This window comes from Anolis carolinensis, chromosome 5 (assembly GCF_035594765.1).
Source record: "Anolis carolinensis isolate JA03-04 chromosome 5, rAnoCar3.1.pri, whole genome shotgun sequence".
NCBI lineage: Eukaryota > Metazoa > Chordata > Lepidosauria > Squamata > Dactyloidae > Anolis > Anolis carolinensis.
This window is the reverse complement of record NC_085845.1, coordinates 83,042,171-83,062,759: the sequence shown is the minus strand read 5'-3', so window position 1 is coordinate 83,062,759 and position 20,589 is coordinate 83,042,171. Positions and strand designations below refer to the sequence as shown.

Genomic DNA, 20,589 nt, shown 5'->3' with positions numbered 1-20,589 from the left:
GCTGGTTTTGGGGCCAAAAGTATGGATTTTGATGTGACCTGTGGTTTAAGTTGAGGATCATTTCATGGGTCAAGTTTTTGATTATAATTTCTAGACTTATACATGAGTATACAGGGTACTTGTCCAGTTTAAGCACTGAGTCTTTCCTAAACTCTTAAAAAATGTCGGGACACAATTCCTTTCTATGTTAGGACCAATGCTTTTTTCTTTTCCTAGCCTTCATAATCACTTTTATGCAATGATTAGTTCAGTATCATCTCTGGCCTGGAGATTTCCAGGCCAAAACCTAAGAACTAGGGACAGCCTTAATGCATAATGCTTAGTGATGGCTGCACCAAGCTCATAAAAACTGGCTCCATAGAAGTTGCACTCTGTCTTTTCTTTCAATTCACATGGAATGTTGTTAAGATGACCCATTCTTTCTATGCACGGGTAAGTACTAGTCCTTATGCAAAACTGAGGGTCAGCAATAACCTAGAAAGGGTATCCTGCCCACTAGTAGTTTTGGCATTATGGGAATTAGATGCAGCAGTTAGGGTGATATAATGTGTCATTCTTCAATCTGAATTGAACATTAAAGGGGTGATGAATCAGTCACAATGATCTTCTCATGAAGATAAATAAACCCCAGTGATTTCCCTACTTAATTTTTCTTTATGATGGTGATTTATCTTTATTGTCTTGTTTGCTTTTGGACTAAGGGTTCTCACTACCTTGACATTTCTTCTGGTCTATAAAGGAAGAGAGGAGCAGCTAGGAAAAATGCTAGTGATTGATGTATGTGCCAAATACGCATTAGCATGGCACAGGGCCCAAGCCAAAGCCGATCCAAAAGCAATTAATTTTTATTCCACTCCATTCTTGTTCTGCTCTTGCAAAGCTCTTCTAGACTGGATTTTGGTTCCTCATACCTGCTGTTTTTATTTGTTTTGTTTTCCTTTTGTTGTAATTATAAATACAACTGAAATTATATTCTAGAGAACACACATTTACAATGGCTAATAATAAAGTCAACAGTGAAGCATAAGGGGAATGGGTTCTACCCTCCAGTACTGCCAATCCACTGTACAAAAATGGTTAAGAGAATTGCTGAACACGCCCACAATCTGCATGCCTCAATGTGTAAGCAATGAAAAAGTGGGATTAAAATGATTGCATATTTTATCAGCCCCTTGTGCTATCTTACAGGAAATGGGAACTGTCTTAAGAGTATTTGTGTCCACAACTCAATGGGTAAACAAGTTGTTTCCAAAACATTTAGATAATCAAAACATACAGAGGTAAGAAGATCTTGTGTTCCTTGGATATCTTCATCTGCTAGTTTGATAGCCTTCTCAGCTGCAGTTTGGGCCTTTTCAGCTTCTTCCAGAGCCTCTTTCACCATGTCTGCAGTTACTTTAACATCTGTTGCACTTTTACTGTTCAATAGAAATTAACAATAGCAAAAAAATTTAAAGGACCTTGAAAACAAGGGAGTTTCTTCCCATTTCAAAGCACCTGGAATGAACTACATTTTTTCTTTGTATCTATGCCCACAATAGTATATCATATTTTGGTGGTTATGCTAGGAAATGGGTATTTTCTCACCACCAATTTCTGTTTTGTGAGATTCTTTTATCACCCATCAAGCAGAAGAGGGTGATTTTTCCTTACTCTGCCAGGGAAAGAGACTGGTTTGTGTTTTTAGAAAATGCGTTCTTCTAGTTTCTGAAGTTTGACATTCTGGAATCTACTGTCCTATCTAGATAGACGCAGCACCTTCACTAACATTGGAGTGGTGTTAGTAGAGCTCTTTCGGATGAATTGGCTTTGGACTGGTAACATAATCTACCGAGACCTGCAAATACCACATCAATATTCAAGATAAAGGAAAGATAAAGTTTGAGAATTGTCCATGTGAAATACACAAAAGTTTAAACTACGACGTAGAATCTGGTGCCCTTTTATGACGTACAATTATAGTACTGTGATTCCACTTCAACAAATTCCACATTATGGAGACCCAGGATTTGTTGTTTTATAAGGTGCTTACAATTCTTAACCACAGTATTCTAGTACCTCACCAAAATACAAACCCCCAGGATTTAATTGAGTGTAGCCACGGCAGTTAAACAGAAATCGTAGCACTATAATTTCATAGTGTGAAAAGTCCAGCCTAGATGCTTTGTTCCCTAGGCAGGGCTGTCTTGGAAGGTATCCTGAAGAAACTAAGAAAATTCACCCTTTCTCTCTCCCCCAAAAGGATGTTCCATATCAAAGTGTTCTCAGGAAATCTCATGAAAACAGTTTTATGTAGGAGGCTGCATAAAATGCTGTCAATAGGTACCTGGCCTCTTTGGCTTCATCTAACAGAGTTTTGGCCCTTGCTATATCTCCAGCACTCTGCTGCAGGACAGTCTCAACATCCGAAAGACTTTCCACTCGATCTCGAATACTGTTTGCCAAAGTTTGTAATTGCTCAGGCGTGCTGGGCATCTCCATGTTCAGCACTTCATTAGCCACTGCCTCAATGCTGTCCAGATCAGCGCTGTCTTCTGTTAAGAAGATGAACACAAACAATGAGTACAACAATGAGAGAAGGGATGGTTTACATTCCATTAAATTAAGTTAAAACAATACCACATGTCATTGAAAAATTGTATTGCAACACAATGGGTAAGAAATAGAAGTCTGTGGCAGCACTAATTTGACTCAGACTAGAAATATTTTTCCAATACAGGGAGAGGTGAAGGGAAAGTTATTTCCACCCGACATTCGGTTTGCTTCAGCATTTGATTAATGAACAGATTTTATAATACAGGAGTTGGTGCAAGTATTATAAGGGCTTGTGTTCTACCTATCTGTATAAGACTCGTAGGAAAAAATTTGAGAAAGAGAACACCAAGCACAGTTCTGAAAGTGCTGGATAAATGTGTTTCATGGGAAGGTAAAAGCACATGTCAGTTAAGGGCTGCCTAAGAATATCTCTCCCTGAAAATAATAATAATAATCATCATCATCATCATCATTTATTTATTTATATACTGCCCTATCTCCTCAAGAAGACTCAGGGCGGTTTCCAACATAAAGCAAAATATTCAATTGACCATGCAACAACGTGAACATAATAAAAATAATAAACATAATAAAACAAGAACATACAATTCAAAACAATCCACAAAAGTTAAAATCCAGTTTCAATATGCTCCATCAATGGGTTCAATATACCAGTGATCAGAGTTTCAGAGTGGACATGGCCAACTATGAAAGGCTAGGCTGGGACTAGTGCATCATAGAATCATAGAATAGTAGAGTTGGAAGAGACCTCATGGGCCATCCAGTCCAACCCCCTGCAAGAAGCAGGAAAATCTCATTCAAAACACCCCGACAGATGGCCATCCAGCCTCTGCTTAAAAGCCTCCAAAGAAGGAGCCTCCACCACACTCCGGGGCAGAGAGTTCCACTGCTGAACAGCTCTCACAGTGAGGAAGTTCTTCCTGATGTTCAGGTGGAATCTCCTTTCCTGTAGTTTGAAGCCATTGTTCCGCGTCCTAGTCTGCAGGGCAGCAGAAAACAAGCTTGCTCCCTCCTGCCTATGACTTCTCTTCACGTATTTGTACATGGCTATCATGTCTCCTCTCAGCCTTCTCTTCTGCAGGCTAAACATGCCCAGTTCTTTAAGCCGCTCCTCATAGGGCTTGTTCTCCAGACCCTTGATCATTTTAGTCGCCCTCTTCTGGACACATTCCAGCTTGTCAACGTCTCCCTTCAACTGCGGTGCCCAGAATTGGACACAGTATTCCAGGTGTGGTCTGACCAAGGCAGAATAGAGGGGGAGCATGACTTCCCTGGAGATCAGAATATCGTAGGTCCAGGTAGTGGATAAGATGCAAAGCAGGGTCCTTGTTGATAGCCGGGGGGGGGGGGGGGGGCGGGCGCTAGGGATTAATCCTGTTCAAAAACCTGCAGGAACCACCACGTTTTCAGGTCCTAGTGGAAATAAGACAGTGTAGGGGCTTGCCTGATCTCTCTGGGGATGGCGTTCCAGAGTCAGGGGACCATCACCAAGAAGGCCCTCTCCCTTGTCCCCACCACTAAGGGCCTCCCTGGAAGATCTTTGAGCCTGTGCCGGTTCGTAAGGGGAGAAGCAATCACGAAGATAAGTATACAATGATGCTTAAAAATAGCCATGCAACATGATAAGCATGCAGCCCAATTGCTTCTGTCTGCACTAGATGTGGTTTAAACAAAGGCTAGACCCCTACTGGTGTCTTACTCAGGCACAAGTATCCCAGTTATCGATTGTAGAAGATGAACTGTGCATTTGGCAATCTGCATGGTTGGTGGTGGATGTGAGGATTTGTAAAAGAGGCACCATGATGTGGTGAGTTGACTGGAAAGGCATATGTCGACAGCTGGTTGGCTGAGCCAGTCAGGAGCCAGAATTCCGATTGGCTGCTGTCTCTAGCTTGGTGCTGAGACAAACGATTTTAACTGCCACTTTCATCTCGGAGAGTGAGGAAAGCAGCTGACTGGAAATGGTCAGGAAAGAAATGGCTGCCATAGTCTCCAAAGCCTGATTATTTATAAGGCAAATAAGACATATTTAAAGACTATTTAAAGGGACTGTTTATTCCCTATATTCTCTTTGTGAATTCAGAAAGACTGCTATATATATATATGGTTGCCCTGTTTGAACCTTTGAACTGAAGTAAATATATTGTTACTCTGAGGATGCCTGCCATAGATGTGGGCGAAACGTCAGGAGAGAATGCTTCTGGAACATGGCCACACAGCCCGAAAGACATACAACAACCCTATATTGTTACTTATTACACAAGCCTGAGTGACATTTTATTATACAGCAGGGTTTATCTTGATTTAGAAACTGAGGTAAAGCTTCTATTGATTTATTTCTACAACCTTCAACAGTGGACTCTTCCTTCTCTGGAGGTTTTTTAAGCAGAGGCTGGATGGCCATCTGCCAGGGTGTTTTGATTGTGTTTTCCTGCATGATGAGGGGTTAGACTGGATAGCCCTCGTCTCTTCCATCTTTATAATTCTATGCATTATGCACCAGTATGCCTTCTTCTAAGACCCAGAGCCCTTCAACACGGCCCTATATCCCAGAATATCAAGACAGAAAATCCCACATTATCTGAGTATGGACAGTTCAAAGCAGATATTGTAGGATTTTCTGCCTTGATATTCTGGGATATAGGGTTGTGTGGAAGAGCTCCCAGAATGATGTATTGGTTTGAGTATTGGACTATGACTTTGGAGACCAGGGTTCAATTCCCTGCCTGGTCACAGAAACCTACTGGATGGCCTTGGGTGAGTCACACACTTCAAGCTCAGGAAAACTCAGTGATAGAGTCACCTTAGATGTGCCAAAAACCAGAAGCCACATGACCACATGCATGCTGTTACATGCTCACTGTGCACCAACTGGAATTCTGCATGGTAATGAACATGTGCATTCAGTTCTCAGGAAGGCAATTCACTACCAAGGCAGTGTTGGACAACTGTTTGTAACACTCTATGTGCAGTGTTACATTATGTTCCCTTGATGAAGATCTCAACCAAATTGCAGAGTTTTAGCTGCATGGTTTCTTAATTGTGTGCTGTGTGGACCCAGGCCTAACTGCTACTCTTGCTTATTTCTTGCTCAGCCAATGAAATCTATAAGCAAACCTTGAATTCGATTTCTAATTTGTTGGCAAAGAAAGAAACCAGAGCGGAGCTGTGCCGTACGTGATGTAACTGCTTTGAGTCTCCTTGTGGAGAAAAAGCAGGGTATAAATAAACATAATAATACTAACGATAATGAACCATGGTTTTGGTCAGGGTTTGGTTTAACCCATTGGTTCTCAACCTTCCTAATGCTGCGACCCCTTAATACAGTTCTTCATGTAGTGATGACCCCCAACCATAAAATTATTTTCATAACTATCATTTTGCTACTGTTATGAATCACAATGTCAATATCTGGATGTATTTTCATTCACTGGACCAAATTTGGCACAAATACCCGATATGCCCAAATTTGAATACTGTAGGGGTTGAGTAGGAAGATTTTGTCATTTGTGAGTTGTAGTTGCTGGGGTTTATAGTACAATCAAAGAGCATTATGAACTCCACCAACGATGGAACTGAACCAATCTTGGCATACAGAACTCCCATGACAAACAGAAAATATTGGAAGGGTTTGGTGGGCTTTGACCTTGAGTTTTGAAGTTGTAGTTCATCTATATCCAGAGAGCACTATAGATTCAAACAATAATGGATGTGAATCAAACTTGGCACAAATACCCAAAATGCCCAAATTTGAACACTGGTGGAGTTTGAGGAAAACAGATCTTGACATTTGGGAGTTGTAGTTGCTGGGATTTATAGTTCACTTACAGTCAAATAGCCCCTTGAACCACACCAACAATAGAATTGGGCCAAACTTCCTACACAGAAACCTCATGACCAACAGAAAATACTGGTCTTTGGCGACCCCTCTGACACCCCTTTGTGACCCCCCCCAGGGGGTCCCGACCCCCAGGTTGGGAAGTGCTGGTTTAACCATTCTGGCTCCATGTGCAGTGACCAAAAACAAGCACACAGATACCTCTTTTCTGTTCTCTTGGATCCTAGACTTCTTTGGGGAGATAATGGACAAAAGAGCAATTATCTTAGAACTACAAAAGTGGGAATGGCTGAAGTTTACAAATCTAGCTGAATATCCTAACCCAGTCTGTGCTCTAGTAAACATTCAATATTTTTCAGTTTTCAGGTCAAGTAAAGGAAGGAAATATTAATAAAAGGTGCAAAGTGGAAGCTCAGGCAAATTTGCACAATTCTTACTCATGAGAAATTCCCTGATCTGCTTAATCAGATTCCTCAGATCTTCGTTGCTCCTGTCCACTTGCTCTTTGGTGGCATTTGTTTTCAGCAAAACTTCCTGTGCATTCTGTTTCGCTTCATCAGCTCTCTGTTTTGCTTCTGAGACCTAAAAGTGAAGGAAGTGGGACAGTTATTTTCAATGCTATTTAAAAAAAAAACCCCAGAAAAAACCCCAAATGAGTTGTAGCTGTGTCAGAAAAGCCAGAACAAATGCAAATAATGTAGGATTCCAAAATTCCATCAACAGTGTTTTAAACAAATCAGGGTGCCTTTTTATGTAGCACTTGGTGGGATAATGCACCTGGAAACAGGGAATTATTTAGGATAAATTACACAATGTTAATTCGAAAAATGTTCTGTTCCTGGTTTGAAAGTGTTATTTCCTGATTAATTGTGCAGTACTTACTTAGAAAGTAGTTGTTATACTCCAGAAACTTTATTTTTGTAGCTGACACAAACCATGTTGAATTGGTTGAGACGCAATGATATATCCATTGAAAAACTATAGCAAAATGTGCTGCAGGATATCTTGCAAAAACAAAGTTTTTGCAGTTTAATAAACTTTTCCTATGTATTTTATGATACAGTAGAGTCTCGCTTATCCAACATAAACGGGCCGGCAGAACGTTGGATAAGCGAATTAATTTTACAAATTAAGCACCAAAACATCATGTTTTACAACAAATTTGTCAGAAAAAGCAGTTCAATACACAGCAATGTTATGTAGTAATTACTGTATTTACGAATTTAGCATCAAAACATCACAATGTATTGAAAAGATTGACTACAAAAACATTGACTACTAAAAGGTAAACTGTGTTGGATAATCCAGAATGTTGGATAAGTGAATGTTGAATAAGTGAGACTCTACTGTACAATCAATTAGGAAATGGCATTTATAACCAAAGAAGAAAAATTGCATTACACAGTGCAATTTGACATAAGCAAAAACAATCCTTGTTTTCAAGTCTAGCTATTCATGTTTGTGCTCGCATTGTTTGCCACTTTGGGTCCCATCCATGGGAGAAAAGCGGGAGAAAAGCAAATAAATAAATAATAAGAATAGTTGTTACCATTTTGGACAGCTGCTCAACTTCAGCCAGAGCGCTGAGGATGTCTCTGTCGAAATCCATAGCCTTTTGCCAGGCATTGTGGGCCACCGTAACCAATCCATCGCAGCCTGGCCCTCCGCATTTCATTTTCCCATCTTCAGTCCGACAGCTTAGGCCACCACACTCGGAATCGGCGCAGGAAGCCCCAGGGGGAGTTCCACATGTCTGCACCAGACAGGATTAGGCAGAGGAAGGAGTCAGAGGTTATCGCTCTCTCAAAACACGATCAAAGCCAGCTCTTTAAAACATGGCCATCAGCACAGAGCTGTATGGTCACAAACTGAGGCTCCCCATAACTGCAACTTTGAAACCTTTCAGAGCTTCCCTTTGGAATGCAAAGGCTTGTGAAATACATTTCGTTCCCAGGGAACTGGGATTAGGGGACAGGGGATGGTTTATAACTGGGTGGTTTGGTAGCCACTCGGGAGTCTTTCACGCAACCATGGTTGAGTTTGCTTCCCTCCACTCATCACAGCAGCCAGAGAGTGGAAACAAAACGAGAAAACATACTGGTATTAAAAATGGCATTCTGGTGATTTTAAAAATATATAATTAATTAAAAATAAATATATACACATGCCATTTCTTTCCAATGAGAGGAGACTGAGAAATGCAAGATTACATTTCCACTTTAAAGACTTTTAAAACTCTCAATTCGCAAGTGTATGTTTCCCCAAATCACAGGTCCTCAAGTTTTTTAAGCCGAAGGCCGGTTCACGATCCCTCAGGCTGTTGGGGTGCCGGGTGATACTTAAGAGTTTAATTAATTCCATGACCAAGATCTTGACTCAATATGCTCTTATCTCAAAACAAATCTTCCCACTTAAATGCTATTTATCTGTTCTGGCTCACCAAACCCCTTCTCGATTTTTTTTGTTATGTATTTTAAAATAAGAAAATGTACTTTATAAATAACAAATAATGTATAAATGCATATTCACATGGAGCAATAAAAAAGAAGATCAACTTTAAAATGGTAGAAGCACAAAGCTGTGGCAAGGAAGCACAAACTGAAGAGGCAGAAGTATTGTTTGCTTCATACTGAACTCATTCCTGCCTCCCTCCCTTCTCTTGCTCTCTATCCCCCTCTCTCTCCATGAAGCCAAACATATCAGGAATAAAAACCACACAAAATCAACGAACCCTAAGTTGCTCAAAGTGGACAAGAGCAAAGCGGACAGCAATCTCCCAAAGCGGTCAAGAGCATGAGGCATGGAGGCTGCTCCCCTGAAGCTCTAAAGCCCAATACTCTCATGCTAGCACTCCCTCTGGCTCTAGCTCTTAGCTCAAAATGCTGCTCTTATGTCAAAGCAAAACCTGGGCTGAGCAACAGCTCTTAAATCAATATGCTCTCAAGTTGGGGCACTCTTAAGGAGAGGTCCCACTTTGGTTAGAAAAAAACATGTATCTCTATTTCTATGCACATTGTATGTATCTTATTTGTGGTGCAAAAACACAAAAGATCAATACAATATTTAAAATATAGAACAATTTTAACCAACATAAACTTACCAGGATTTCAATGGGACTTGTGGGCCTGCCTTTGGCTGATGAGATAGTCAAGTTAAGTAGGATTGTTGTTGTTGTGTGCCTTCAAGTTGCTTCAGGCTTAAGGTGACCCTAAGTCTAAAGTTTAGGGCTGGGTAAATGATCTGGGAGGGTAGCATCCAGCCCACGGGTCTTTGTTTGTGGATCCCGACCCCAAATCCACATTTTTCCTCAAAAAGGTGCATAGTAGGATATTTTGGGACATAAATTTATCTTTCCCCATGCAATACAAATCAGAAACTGCATGCAACTGTGGTTATTTTATATACTTTGCAAAATAGAAAATAAATCATGTTTCCTGTCTTCTATATCCAAGGAGCAGCTGGCCTCAGCTTTGGTTAGTTCTAAGGCCCCCTCCACACAGCTGAATAAAATCCCACATTTTCTGCTTTGAACTGGAATATATGGCAGTGTGGACTCAGATAACCCAGTTCAAAGCAGATATTGGGATTTTCTACCTTGATGACTCCCAAGTATTTTGGTGTGCTGCAATACTCCAGTGGGATTCCTTCCTAGGTAATCCTCAGAGCTCGAGATGCTTGTCTGTTCTTAAGGTGAAAAGCACATGCCTGCATTTTAGATGGATTAGGAATCAGTTGTTTTTCCCTGTTATAGGCAGTAAGAGCACCTAAGGCTTCTGAGAGCTTCTACTATTTCAAAGCTCCCTGCTTGGGCTGTGATGGCACAATTGTCAGCATGGATGAAACTCTCGGTGCCTTTTGGCAATGGCTGGTCATTTGTGTAGATGTTAAACATTGATGGAGCAAGTACACTCCCCAGAGGCAGGCTGTTAATCTGTTTTCGCCCTTGGTATCTGCTTGGGTTGAGTTCCAGGACCCCTTATAGATACCAAAATGTCATGGATACTCAGGTCCCATTATACGTAAATGGAATAGTAAAATGGTATCCCTTATTTAAATTGAAAAAAATCTATAGGTTTTCTTTTTGGAATTGTTTTGAATATTTTCAAGCTGTGAATGGTTGGATCCATGGGTATAGAATCCAGTGTTACATGTACAAACAGCATTACCAATATATTTCAGACACCACTTTGGATATTTTTTTATTTGTTAGCCATTAAAGACTCTGCTATTTACCTTCTCAGCCACTTCTGCAAGATCCAGACTCTGGAGTTTGCCTGCAAGTTCATCCAAAAGGCGCGACTGCTCCTCTTGCTTCACCTTGAATGCTGTCTCTGTCTCATTGATCAAACTTTCAATTTCTAGTCGCATTTCAGCCGACTGCTCCACCACACTGCCGGGAAGAATGGCGGAGGCATTGGCTTGCCTTTCGGCATCCAAGGACATTTGGAAATATTTGGTAATGCTATCCAAGGCACCTGGAAAAATAAGTGACAACTGTTGAGTATTTACTGCTTATCTCCAGACCATTGTAGACAACGTCCATGACAGGGAACACAATCCTGATAGGCTGTTCTTCCACAAAGCTAAACAAAAAGTGTTAGTGGCATTGCTGGTTGTTGTGCTGTGCACTGGACCTGATTCTAATGGTAGTAGGGCCTGTAAAGCTACAGTGTGTTAAGGGATCACATAGCATAGAGAATGATTTTGGTAGTGTATGTTTTTGTAGACCAAGTCTAAGATCCTAAGGTGAATGGAGTGAAGGTGCCTAGGAATAGAATATTATAGGTAAAATGTGTGCAAATAGCTACAGAAATGAAAAAATATGTCATTATGCTGATGAGGTGACAAGCTCAGGCCCCTTCTACACTGCCATATAATCCAGTTCAAAGCAGATAATCTGAATTTTATATGGCAGTGTAGAAGGGGCCTTAGTATCGTCTTTGAAGGACAAGGACAGGAAGGATGATGTTTCCTAAAGTTACATGAAGTTCGGGTTTTGTGGCATTGCTCAATTGACCATATACTCTATATTGAGAAAGTCAGGGTTCACCACTTCATCAGGTCGTCCCTTATCAAAGTGGGAAAAATTCAAGAAGCATTTCTATTCCAAGACATCATTATGGCTCTCACCACTGGAAGAAAATCAGAGGAGGATATTAGGTTGGATGAAAGGGCCGACATATAGAGAAATATTGACAAAAATAATAATGCAGAATTATTACAAATAAGAACATTAGAAGAGTTATATCAAAATTATAAAAATGTTTTGTGGGTCCAATATATGTAAATTAAGGAAGCATATAGTACAGATAAAAAATGGGATTCAGTGTGAACCAGGAATTTTGGGACAAATTAATTGATTGGGAAACGGAAACAGAAGAGATAAAGAACTCCATGATACAGTGAGCAAGATCCATAAAATTAAAAGAATTGGAACCATTATGGACAAAAAACTCAAATATACTGTACATATGCTACAGATCTTAAAGAAAACTGGCTGAAAATGTTGCATAGGTGGTACATGGCACCGGAAAAATTAGGAACTATGTACAAAGATACGAATAAAAAATGTTGGAAATGTAAATAACAAGTTGGTTCCTATTTTCATACATGTTAGAGCTGTAAAAAAAACTCCACATACTGGAAAATGAATCACGAAGAATGCAATAAAATCTTAAAGTTTAATTTGTTAATGAAACCAGAGTACTACCTATTAGGAATGTATGATACACAAGTAATTGAGGACAAAAATAAAGATAATTTTTTTGTACACTTTATAAGAGCGGCCAGAATAATATCTGCAAAATTTTGGAAATCTGAAATTATTCCCAAGAAGGAGCGCTGGATAGACGAAATAATAGAGATAAAAGATATGGATAGGCTAACTTTCTTGATGAAAAGAAATACTGGCAGACCTATGGCTGAGACAGACTGGATGGGTTTTGAAGAATACTTAAAAAACGAACCCGAGTTAGACACTTACAATTAGAAGGAAAGAGTGTTTTTTTAAAGGCAATTGAAGTATTTATAAGAAAATACAGAAAATACGGAAGGAAGAAGATCGTAAGTCTAATGAACCCCTCTCCCCTTCTCTTTCCTATAATCTTTCCTCCCATGTCTCACATACCCAGATCCCCCTTTTTACCCCTCCTATCCTTTATTTTTACCTAGCCCAATCCCTATACCCTATAAACTTTTTACTCTTATTGTAAAAAATCTTTCAATAAAAAACTATCCAAAAAAAGAGAAAGTCAGGGTTTGATCCCCCAAAATGCGACAACAGTAATTCCCTTGAATGTCAGTTTGTCTTTATGGCAAACAACCACATAACTTCAACTTCGCAAAGATTTATACTATTACTTACTTAAGTCCTCTTTGCAGATTCAATAATTTAATTTATTATTATTAGATTGATTAAACAACTCGCTGCAGCAGACCTCATTAAGTCCTTCAGATGCTGAGCATTGCATTCTGGGAAATGTAGTTTAGGGCAGGGCCTTTTGCATACTCTGTCACAGGGGGCATCACCTTCCCAAACTACATTTAAGATGGCCGTGTTTTAGTCTCCTGCCCATTCATTTTAGTCCCATCCCCAGTGTCTTTGCTTATGGCCATCGGGACAAAGAAAAAAGATTTGTTTTTAAAGCACTTTATGTTCTTATAGCTTTACCAAAATTAAACTGACCGTGGGAGGCATCCAAAATATTACAGAATCTTAACGGAAATTATTGGTGAGTGTTTGTTTTGATTCTTAAATCCGCCCCACCTTTCCTGCATGTTTCTAATATTGCTTCGTATGCACGAATCTAACGAATTTTATATGACTTATGAGAGAAATGATTATTTTGCACAAGACTATGAAACCCAGATAAATACTGACCCCGGACATCAGAGATTTTAATGAACTCCAATTGCTCTGCCAGCTCTTTCACGACACTGTCTAGGCTCTTTGCATCAGCCTCGAGGGCACTCAGTTGAGTGTCTGTATTATTGCTTTTTGCTGCCATCTTGGATACTTTTTCTTCAACTTCGGCAATCTTTTCGGTAACATCTGCTATTAGCTTCCTGTGAACCAAACAGAACCCAGTTTATTGAACTGAACAAAACTCTAATTGACCTCGAAAGGGGAAAAAAACTAAATGGTAAGTTAATTCCTGTTTTCCCCTGACTCAAAAATGTGATAAATTCTTTTGTTACAGTTTTCCTACTTTAAATACTGATTTAACAGAGACATGCCATCCATTAATCACCAGTATTATAGAAATTCAAGGAAGCAAAAGGCTCAGAAAACAGTTGTTCTGTGTGAAACTTATCTCGGTCTGGATTCCTACAGTGTGCTGTAATGCACTTGAACTTTGCCAACCACAAAGGCCAGAGGATTGACTCTTAGAATCCATACATAATTTTTATATCCCAAACAATTACCAAATGTGTTATTAAAAATATGTTTTTTTCAGTCTGGTTCTAAGTGGGGTGACGTTACACAATAGATTCTTTTTAAGACTCTGTAAAATAGGCAATGAAACAGAAATTTGCTGTGGGAGACACATTCCAAGTTTAATGGCTTCACTATAATGCAGATTCTTTTAACTTTAATAGGTTTAATACTGCAAGCTTATACAGCAGCATTTCTCAACCTGGGGGTCGGGACCCCTGGGGGAGGGGTCTTGAGGGGGGTTCAGAGGGGTCTGTTGGTCATGAGGGCCTTGTGTGGGAAGTTTGGCCCAATTCTATCATCGGTGGGTTTCAAGGACCTCTTTGATTATAGGTGAACTATAAATCCCAGCAACTGCAACTCCCAAATGTCAATATCTATTTTTCCCAAACTCCACCAGTGTTCACATTTGGGCATATTGAGTATTTGTGTCAAGTTTGGTCCAGATCCATCATTGTTTGAGTACATAGTGCTCTCTGGATGTAGGTGAACTACAACTCCAAAACTCAAGGTCAATGCCCACCAAACCCTTCCAGTATTTCCTGTTGGTCATGGGAGTTCTGTGTGCCAAGTTTGTTCAATTCCATTGTTGGTGGAGTTCAGAATGCTCTTTGATAGTAGATGAACTATAAGTCCCAGCAACTACAACTCTCAAATGACAAAATCACCCCTCCCCAACCCTACCATTATTCAAATTTGGGCATATCGGTTATTTGCGCCAAATTTGGTCCAGTGAATGAAAATACATCCTGCATATCAGATATTTACATTACGATTCATAACAGTAGCAAAATTATAGTTGTGAAGTAGCAATGAAAATAATTTTATGGTTGGGGTCACCACAATATGAGGAACTGTATTAAAGAGTCCCGGCATTAAAAAGGTTGAGAACCACTGTTATACAGGTCTTATCAGTGCAAGTTCCTCTGCATTCAATGGGACTTGTTCCCAGGAAGGCCATGTTGTGATCTATGGCTTTTTTGCACATTTACCTGGGGTGTCTCTAGGAGTATTGTAATACTAGATAGAGATAATTTGGAAGATTAAAAAAGATTATTAAAAGTATGAGCTATGATAGTACAACCAAATCTTGGAGGTAAGCAACACTGTGTACCTTCAAGTCATTTCCAACTTATTCCGAATTATTCAGAGAAGGTTTGACATTGCCTTTTTCTGAGGCTGAGAGAATTTGATTTTGCCAAGGCCACTCAATAGGTTTTCATGTCCAAATTGGGATTCGAACCCTGATCTTGAGGTAGTCTAGTGCTTAAACTACTACTACACTTTGCTGGTTTTCTAATCTATACACATATTAAGAGTGAAAATATGTATGTATGTATGTGGCTAGGGTGTCCACTTCGACAGACAACTCCCACTTCCACAAATAGCTATAGCTCCCACTACTCAGAAGACACCAATAGCCCTCCCTCCAATGACATTGCAGGTTATTGAGAGCATTGTGAACATATCCAAGAGCCCTGCCAATGTCCTCAACAAACACCTTACTGCCTGTGATGACTCATGGGCCATGTAGTCCCGTTCCTAGCGCTGTTGTGACAGATGAAGAGGAAAACTTGGGTTTTCCACTGTTTCAGCCAGAATTGGAACTTTCCCAGCCTGAATTGGAGCCCTTGCACCTGCAAGAGGTTTGTCTTCCAGAAATCTGCCAAACAAGCCCTGAGTCAAAATCTCCCCCATTTTCTCGCCGTAATTATTATCAACAACAAAAAGGAGTTCAACAGGCTAATCGCAGAAGCCTGAGAATCGCAGCCAGGCATTCAGCTGATTAAGACTGCTTTCATGAGAAACTTTAGGGAGTCATGCATCTGGACACAGAGATTGACTTTCGGTTCTGGTTCCCCAGAGAAGTGTTCTTTGGTGGGAAAACGAGACCCTATTTAGGTTCTTTGCCCTGAAGGAATTTTGCGGAGTCAATTCGTCAGCTACTGGAGTAGGTTGTGTGTGGACAGCGCTACTCCCGTTTCCAAGCCTCGTTCCCGTTTCCAAGCCTTCGTTCACGTTTCCAGCCTTGTTTTGCTTCACGGACCTTGCCTTGCTTCCTAGGACTCAGCCTTGCCTTCCAGGACCTTGCCTTGCTTCCCGGACCTTGCCAAGTATTTACCACGGATCTTGTCCCTGTTCCTCGTTCCTTGTTGCCTTGTATCAAGCCTTGTGTTCCAAGAATCAAGTTTACTTCCTAGCCTTACATCTAGTTCCTTGGATTAAGAACCTTGTCATCTCCCCTCACTTTGCTTGGCAAAGTGGGTGTTTCGGTTACTGGATTACAACTTTGGACCTTACTATTTTATATTGGACATTGTTTTCCTGGACTATAATTGACCTTTCCTGAAAGGTCTTCTTCTGAACTATATTCTACACTTATTTTTATTGCCTTTACTTATTTCCTTAATAAAGATATTAGATAGATTCTGGCCTCTGTGTATGGTTATTGGTGCTCTGCAGCCTGGGTCGTGACACTGCCCACCACCCAAGTTAAGGCTTTCATATGGGAACAATTTCATCCTAGATTTTCTGTTTTCCTCCACCAGACATCCCAATGTTTCTCTCCATTTATGTGGAATTTGCATAACCCCACCCACTGTCTCTCCCATAACCCTTTCCTATTAATTTCTATGGCACACAGCAAACAGAGGAATTAATCAGTAACTGAACATACTAGAGAGGTTTGGGGAGAATTCACCATGATGTATAGGCGTTGTTGGGACTGGAATGTATAGTTCACCTGCAATCTAAGAGCACTCTGAGGTCCACCAGCAATGGACCTGGAACTAACTTGGCACATAGAACCCCTATGGCCAACAAAAAATACTGGAGATCTTTGAAGGGATTTATAGGAGTTGTAATTCACCTACATCCAGAGAACACTATGAACCCAAACAATGATGGATTTAGACCAAACTTGGTATGCATACCCGATATGCTCAAATTTGAACACTGTGGGTTTTGAGGGGAATTGGCCTGGACATTTTGGAGTTGTACTAGGATTTATGGTTCACCTGCAATCAATGAGTACTCTAAACTCCACTAAACATGGAATTGGACCAAACTTGGAACACAGAGCCCCCATGACCAACAAAAAATACTGGATGTCTTTGGGGGAAATTCACCTTGATTTGGGGAAGTTGTAGTTTACCTACATCCAGACAGCACTGTGAACCCAAACACTGATGAATTTGGACCAAAATTGGCACACATGCCTGATATGCTGAAATCTGATTACTGGAGGCGTTTGGGGGAACTGACCTTCCTTTCTGGGAGTTGTAGTTCACCCACAACCAGAAAAACTATGACTTCTACCAATGATGGATCTGGACCAAATTTGGCAAACAGAACCCCCATGACTAACTCGACCTACTGGAGGGCTTTGAGAGGACTAACTCACCATAGTGGGAGTTGTAGCTTACCCTACAGCCAGAAAGCACCCTAGAGCAAACTTGCTCAACATAACAAACTTTAAGTACTGGTGAGAGTTTCTGGGAGATAACCTGGCATGATTCTACAACTCTATGAATCTACAACTCTATGCATTTTGTCCAATTTTTTAAAAATGACTTTTTCTAATAACGCTGAGTACCCAAGCTAGTAGGGCAATATAAATAACCCAAAGTGATAGTACCTGAAAATAGATGTTCCGCTTGGTTAATCTATGCATGAGTGGTTTACGTTTGGCAGCATTTGGGGAGTAATTGTGCCAAATTCAAAAGCATGAGCTGCCTTGTGAAACATCATTTAGGCAGGATTGTGGTAGAATACCAGGCCCTAGATCAGAGGTCCTCAAACTTTTTAAGCCAAGGGCCGGTCCACTATCCTTCAGACTGTTGTGGGGCCGGATTATCATTTGAAAAAAAATACAAACAAATTCTGATGCACACTGCACATGTCTTATTTGTAATGCAAAAACAACAACAACAGCAACAACAACAACTAAAGAACAATACAATATTTAAAAATAAAAATAATTTTAACCAACATACATTTATCAGGATTTCAATGGGAAGTGTGCTTCTGCTTCTGGCCAATGAGATAGTCAAGTTAATTAGGGTTGCTGTTGTTGTTGTTGTTGTTGTTGTTGTTGTTGTGTGCCTTCAAGTCATTTCAGACTTTGGGCGAGCCTAAGTCTAAAATGTATTTAATTATTATTTATTTATTTACTACATTTGTATCACACCCTTCTCACCCCAAAGGGGACTCAGGGTGGCTTACAAATTATATGTACATACAATATATTATATTATTAGCATAGCACAATATTAGCATCTATATATTACTTTATTGAACTATACCACTATACTGTAATATTATTAGTAATATTATATGTAATATAGAGTATGTAATTAATATTATTTTAGGGTATTATTATTAGTGTTATATTGTATTACATTATACTATGATTATCAATTTTATATGTATATACAATATATTATATTATAAAACTGAGGGCGGGGGCCAGGTAAATGACCTCGGAGGGCCGCATCCGGCCCCCGGGCCTTAGTTTGGGGACCCCTGCCCTAGATAATGAAACTGGTTTTTCAAGGATGCAGTTCTCTCTTTTGAAATCTAGACAAAGTGTCACAATTCCCCAGAACCAACAACGTACAAATTAGGACGGGTATAATATATGTCTAGATATTTTCAACACTATTTCATTCTGACATTAGTACTTGAATAAAACTATCCCACTGCAGCGCCCCAGGGTACACTGGGTTTGCTACAAAGCTTAATGGGAGTGGGCGTTTCTGTAATGACAATATCTCAAATGGTGAAGGCACCTTGTCCTGGGTAGTAAATGTTGCATGGTTGGACTATAAATCCCAGAATCCTCAGGAAGCCATTTGTAAACTAACAAAGTGACATTCTCAAACTCTGTTTATGACTAATTTCCATCAGTAGAGGGCAAGGTTTGAGAAAACTGCTTGCAAGAGTTTGCAGGAAAGTCGGTAATTTTGTCAACTGTCCCAAAATATTGGTTACACTATGTAACACAATTTTTGTTCTTGGGTTATAAATATCACTTCCTAATTGGTTCTGTCATAAAAACATGAACAAAGTTGATTAAACTGCAAAACCTTGTTTTTTTGTGGGACATCCTGCAGCACATTTTGCTATAGTTTTTCAATGAATGCCTCATAGAGCCTCAACCAATTCAACATAGCTTGTCTCAGCCACAACAATGAAGTTTCTGGGGTATAACAACTACTTTCAAAGTGAACGTTGCACTGTTAAACAGAAAATAATACTTTAAAACCAGGAACAGTTTTTTCAAATTTTGTTACATAGTGTTATAAGAGCTGGTATTTTCATGAGCAGAATTAACATACAGATGCTAACTATGCAGGACTGCAGAATTGTGACAGCAGAGACATTTTCATTTCGCAGTCACATGTGAAACGTACACAAAAGTTTCTGGCCCCTTCTACACTGCCATATAAAATTCAGATTATCTGATTTGAACCGGATTAATTGGCAGTGCAGACTCATATACTCCAGTTCAAAGCAAATAATGTGGATTATCTGCTTTGATAATATGGATTATATGGCAGTGTAGAAGGGGCTTCGGGTCCAACCTATGTTTGAGACCGCATCTCTTTCTATGAACTGGCAAGGACTTTAAGTTCTACTGTGGAGGCCTATGTTTTGTTTTGCACTTGTTGTATTTTGTACTTTGTGTCACACCTTGAGTGTTTTGTGAGCCACCCTGAATCCCTCTGGGAGATGGTAGCGGGATATAAATAAAGTTTTATTATTATTTATTATTATTCTGATCACAGCTGTGCTGTAAACAGGCAGCACAGAAACCTCTCACAAGTGATAATGAAAAAACCAGCAAATGTGTGAACATGGCCCGAATAAACCTGAATAATAAAAACAGTTCAATAAAATGTTGTTTTTCTTATATGGGGCCAACCTGCATTGGAAAAGTACAGAAAAGTTACACAGAAAACTTGTACAGTCATCCATCAACAGCAGTCACCTAATTTCTCTCTCAAATGACTTCTCAGTTGCAGCGGCGCTAAAACAACTGGTGGTATCAAAAGATCAAATCCGTTTTGCTATTTTGCCTTCCTTAGATGGAAGGAAGGAACACAAAAAACTAACATGCTGTGGGCCAAATATTTCAAGCACCTCATTTCTCATCCTGCATAAACAGATCTGCCATCCTAATATCCCAGGATAATACATACAAAATCAACACATGTGTCTAATTGCTAGGTGGCTCCACAGACTCCTTCATATTTTCCATCTGCTTGGCACAGTTCCAACTTCCTCTTGCTCTTCTTTTTTAGGGCAAGTTCTCGCTGAAATTGCAATATGATGAGCAAATGGGAAGGAACATTATTTACATGCCATACTTACTTGGCTTCCTCAAAGAGATTCCCAATGTTCTTAAGGGGCCCCGCCGCAGGATTTTGGGCAATGATACTTTTAATCTCATTCAGCTTTTCCTCCACGGAGTTGAGCATCTGCTGATAAGGTCCACTGACCCCTGTGATTTTCAGGGCATGTGCTCTTTCCAGAAATCTCTGCGTCCGATTAGTGAGCTCACTAATGATAATATCCCAGAGGGCAAAACACTGGTGGCAAGGCACACAGTCTGGGAAACTGCCAGAGTAGCCTCGGGTGCACTTGTCACACCTGTCTCCTTCCACACCCTCATTGCAGATGCATTGGCCGGTTGTGCGGTTGCACTGTGGGGTCTGAATGCCACGCTGATCACAGTCGCAAGCTGAAATAAACATAG

General features: G+C 40.1%; 1 protein-coding gene across 1 annotated transcript in view; it reads right to left on the bottom strand.

Moving 5' to 3' along the window:
• lamb1 (laminin subunit beta 1) overlaps positions 1 to 20,589 on the bottom strand; it is a 100,606-nt gene that overhangs the window by 3,282 nt on the left and 76,735 nt on the right. The window contains exons 24-30 of the mRNA XM_016994011.2: positions 20,205 to 20,574; positions 13,275 to 13,459; positions 10,628 to 10,869; positions 7,944 to 8,147; positions 6,832 to 6,976; positions 2,327 to 2,534; positions 1,277 to 1,418 (exon numbers count right to left, since the gene is read on the bottom strand). Coding sequence (XP_016849500.2) covers positions 1,277 to 1,418; positions 2,327 to 2,534; positions 6,832 to 6,976; positions 7,944 to 8,147; positions 10,628 to 10,869; positions 13,275 to 13,459; positions 20,205 to 20,574 — 1,496 coding nt within the window. The remainder of the gene's footprint in view (positions 1 to 1,276; positions 1,419 to 2,326; positions 2,535 to 6,831; positions 6,977 to 7,943; positions 8,148 to 10,627; positions 10,870 to 13,274; positions 13,460 to 20,204; positions 20,575 to 20,589) is intronic.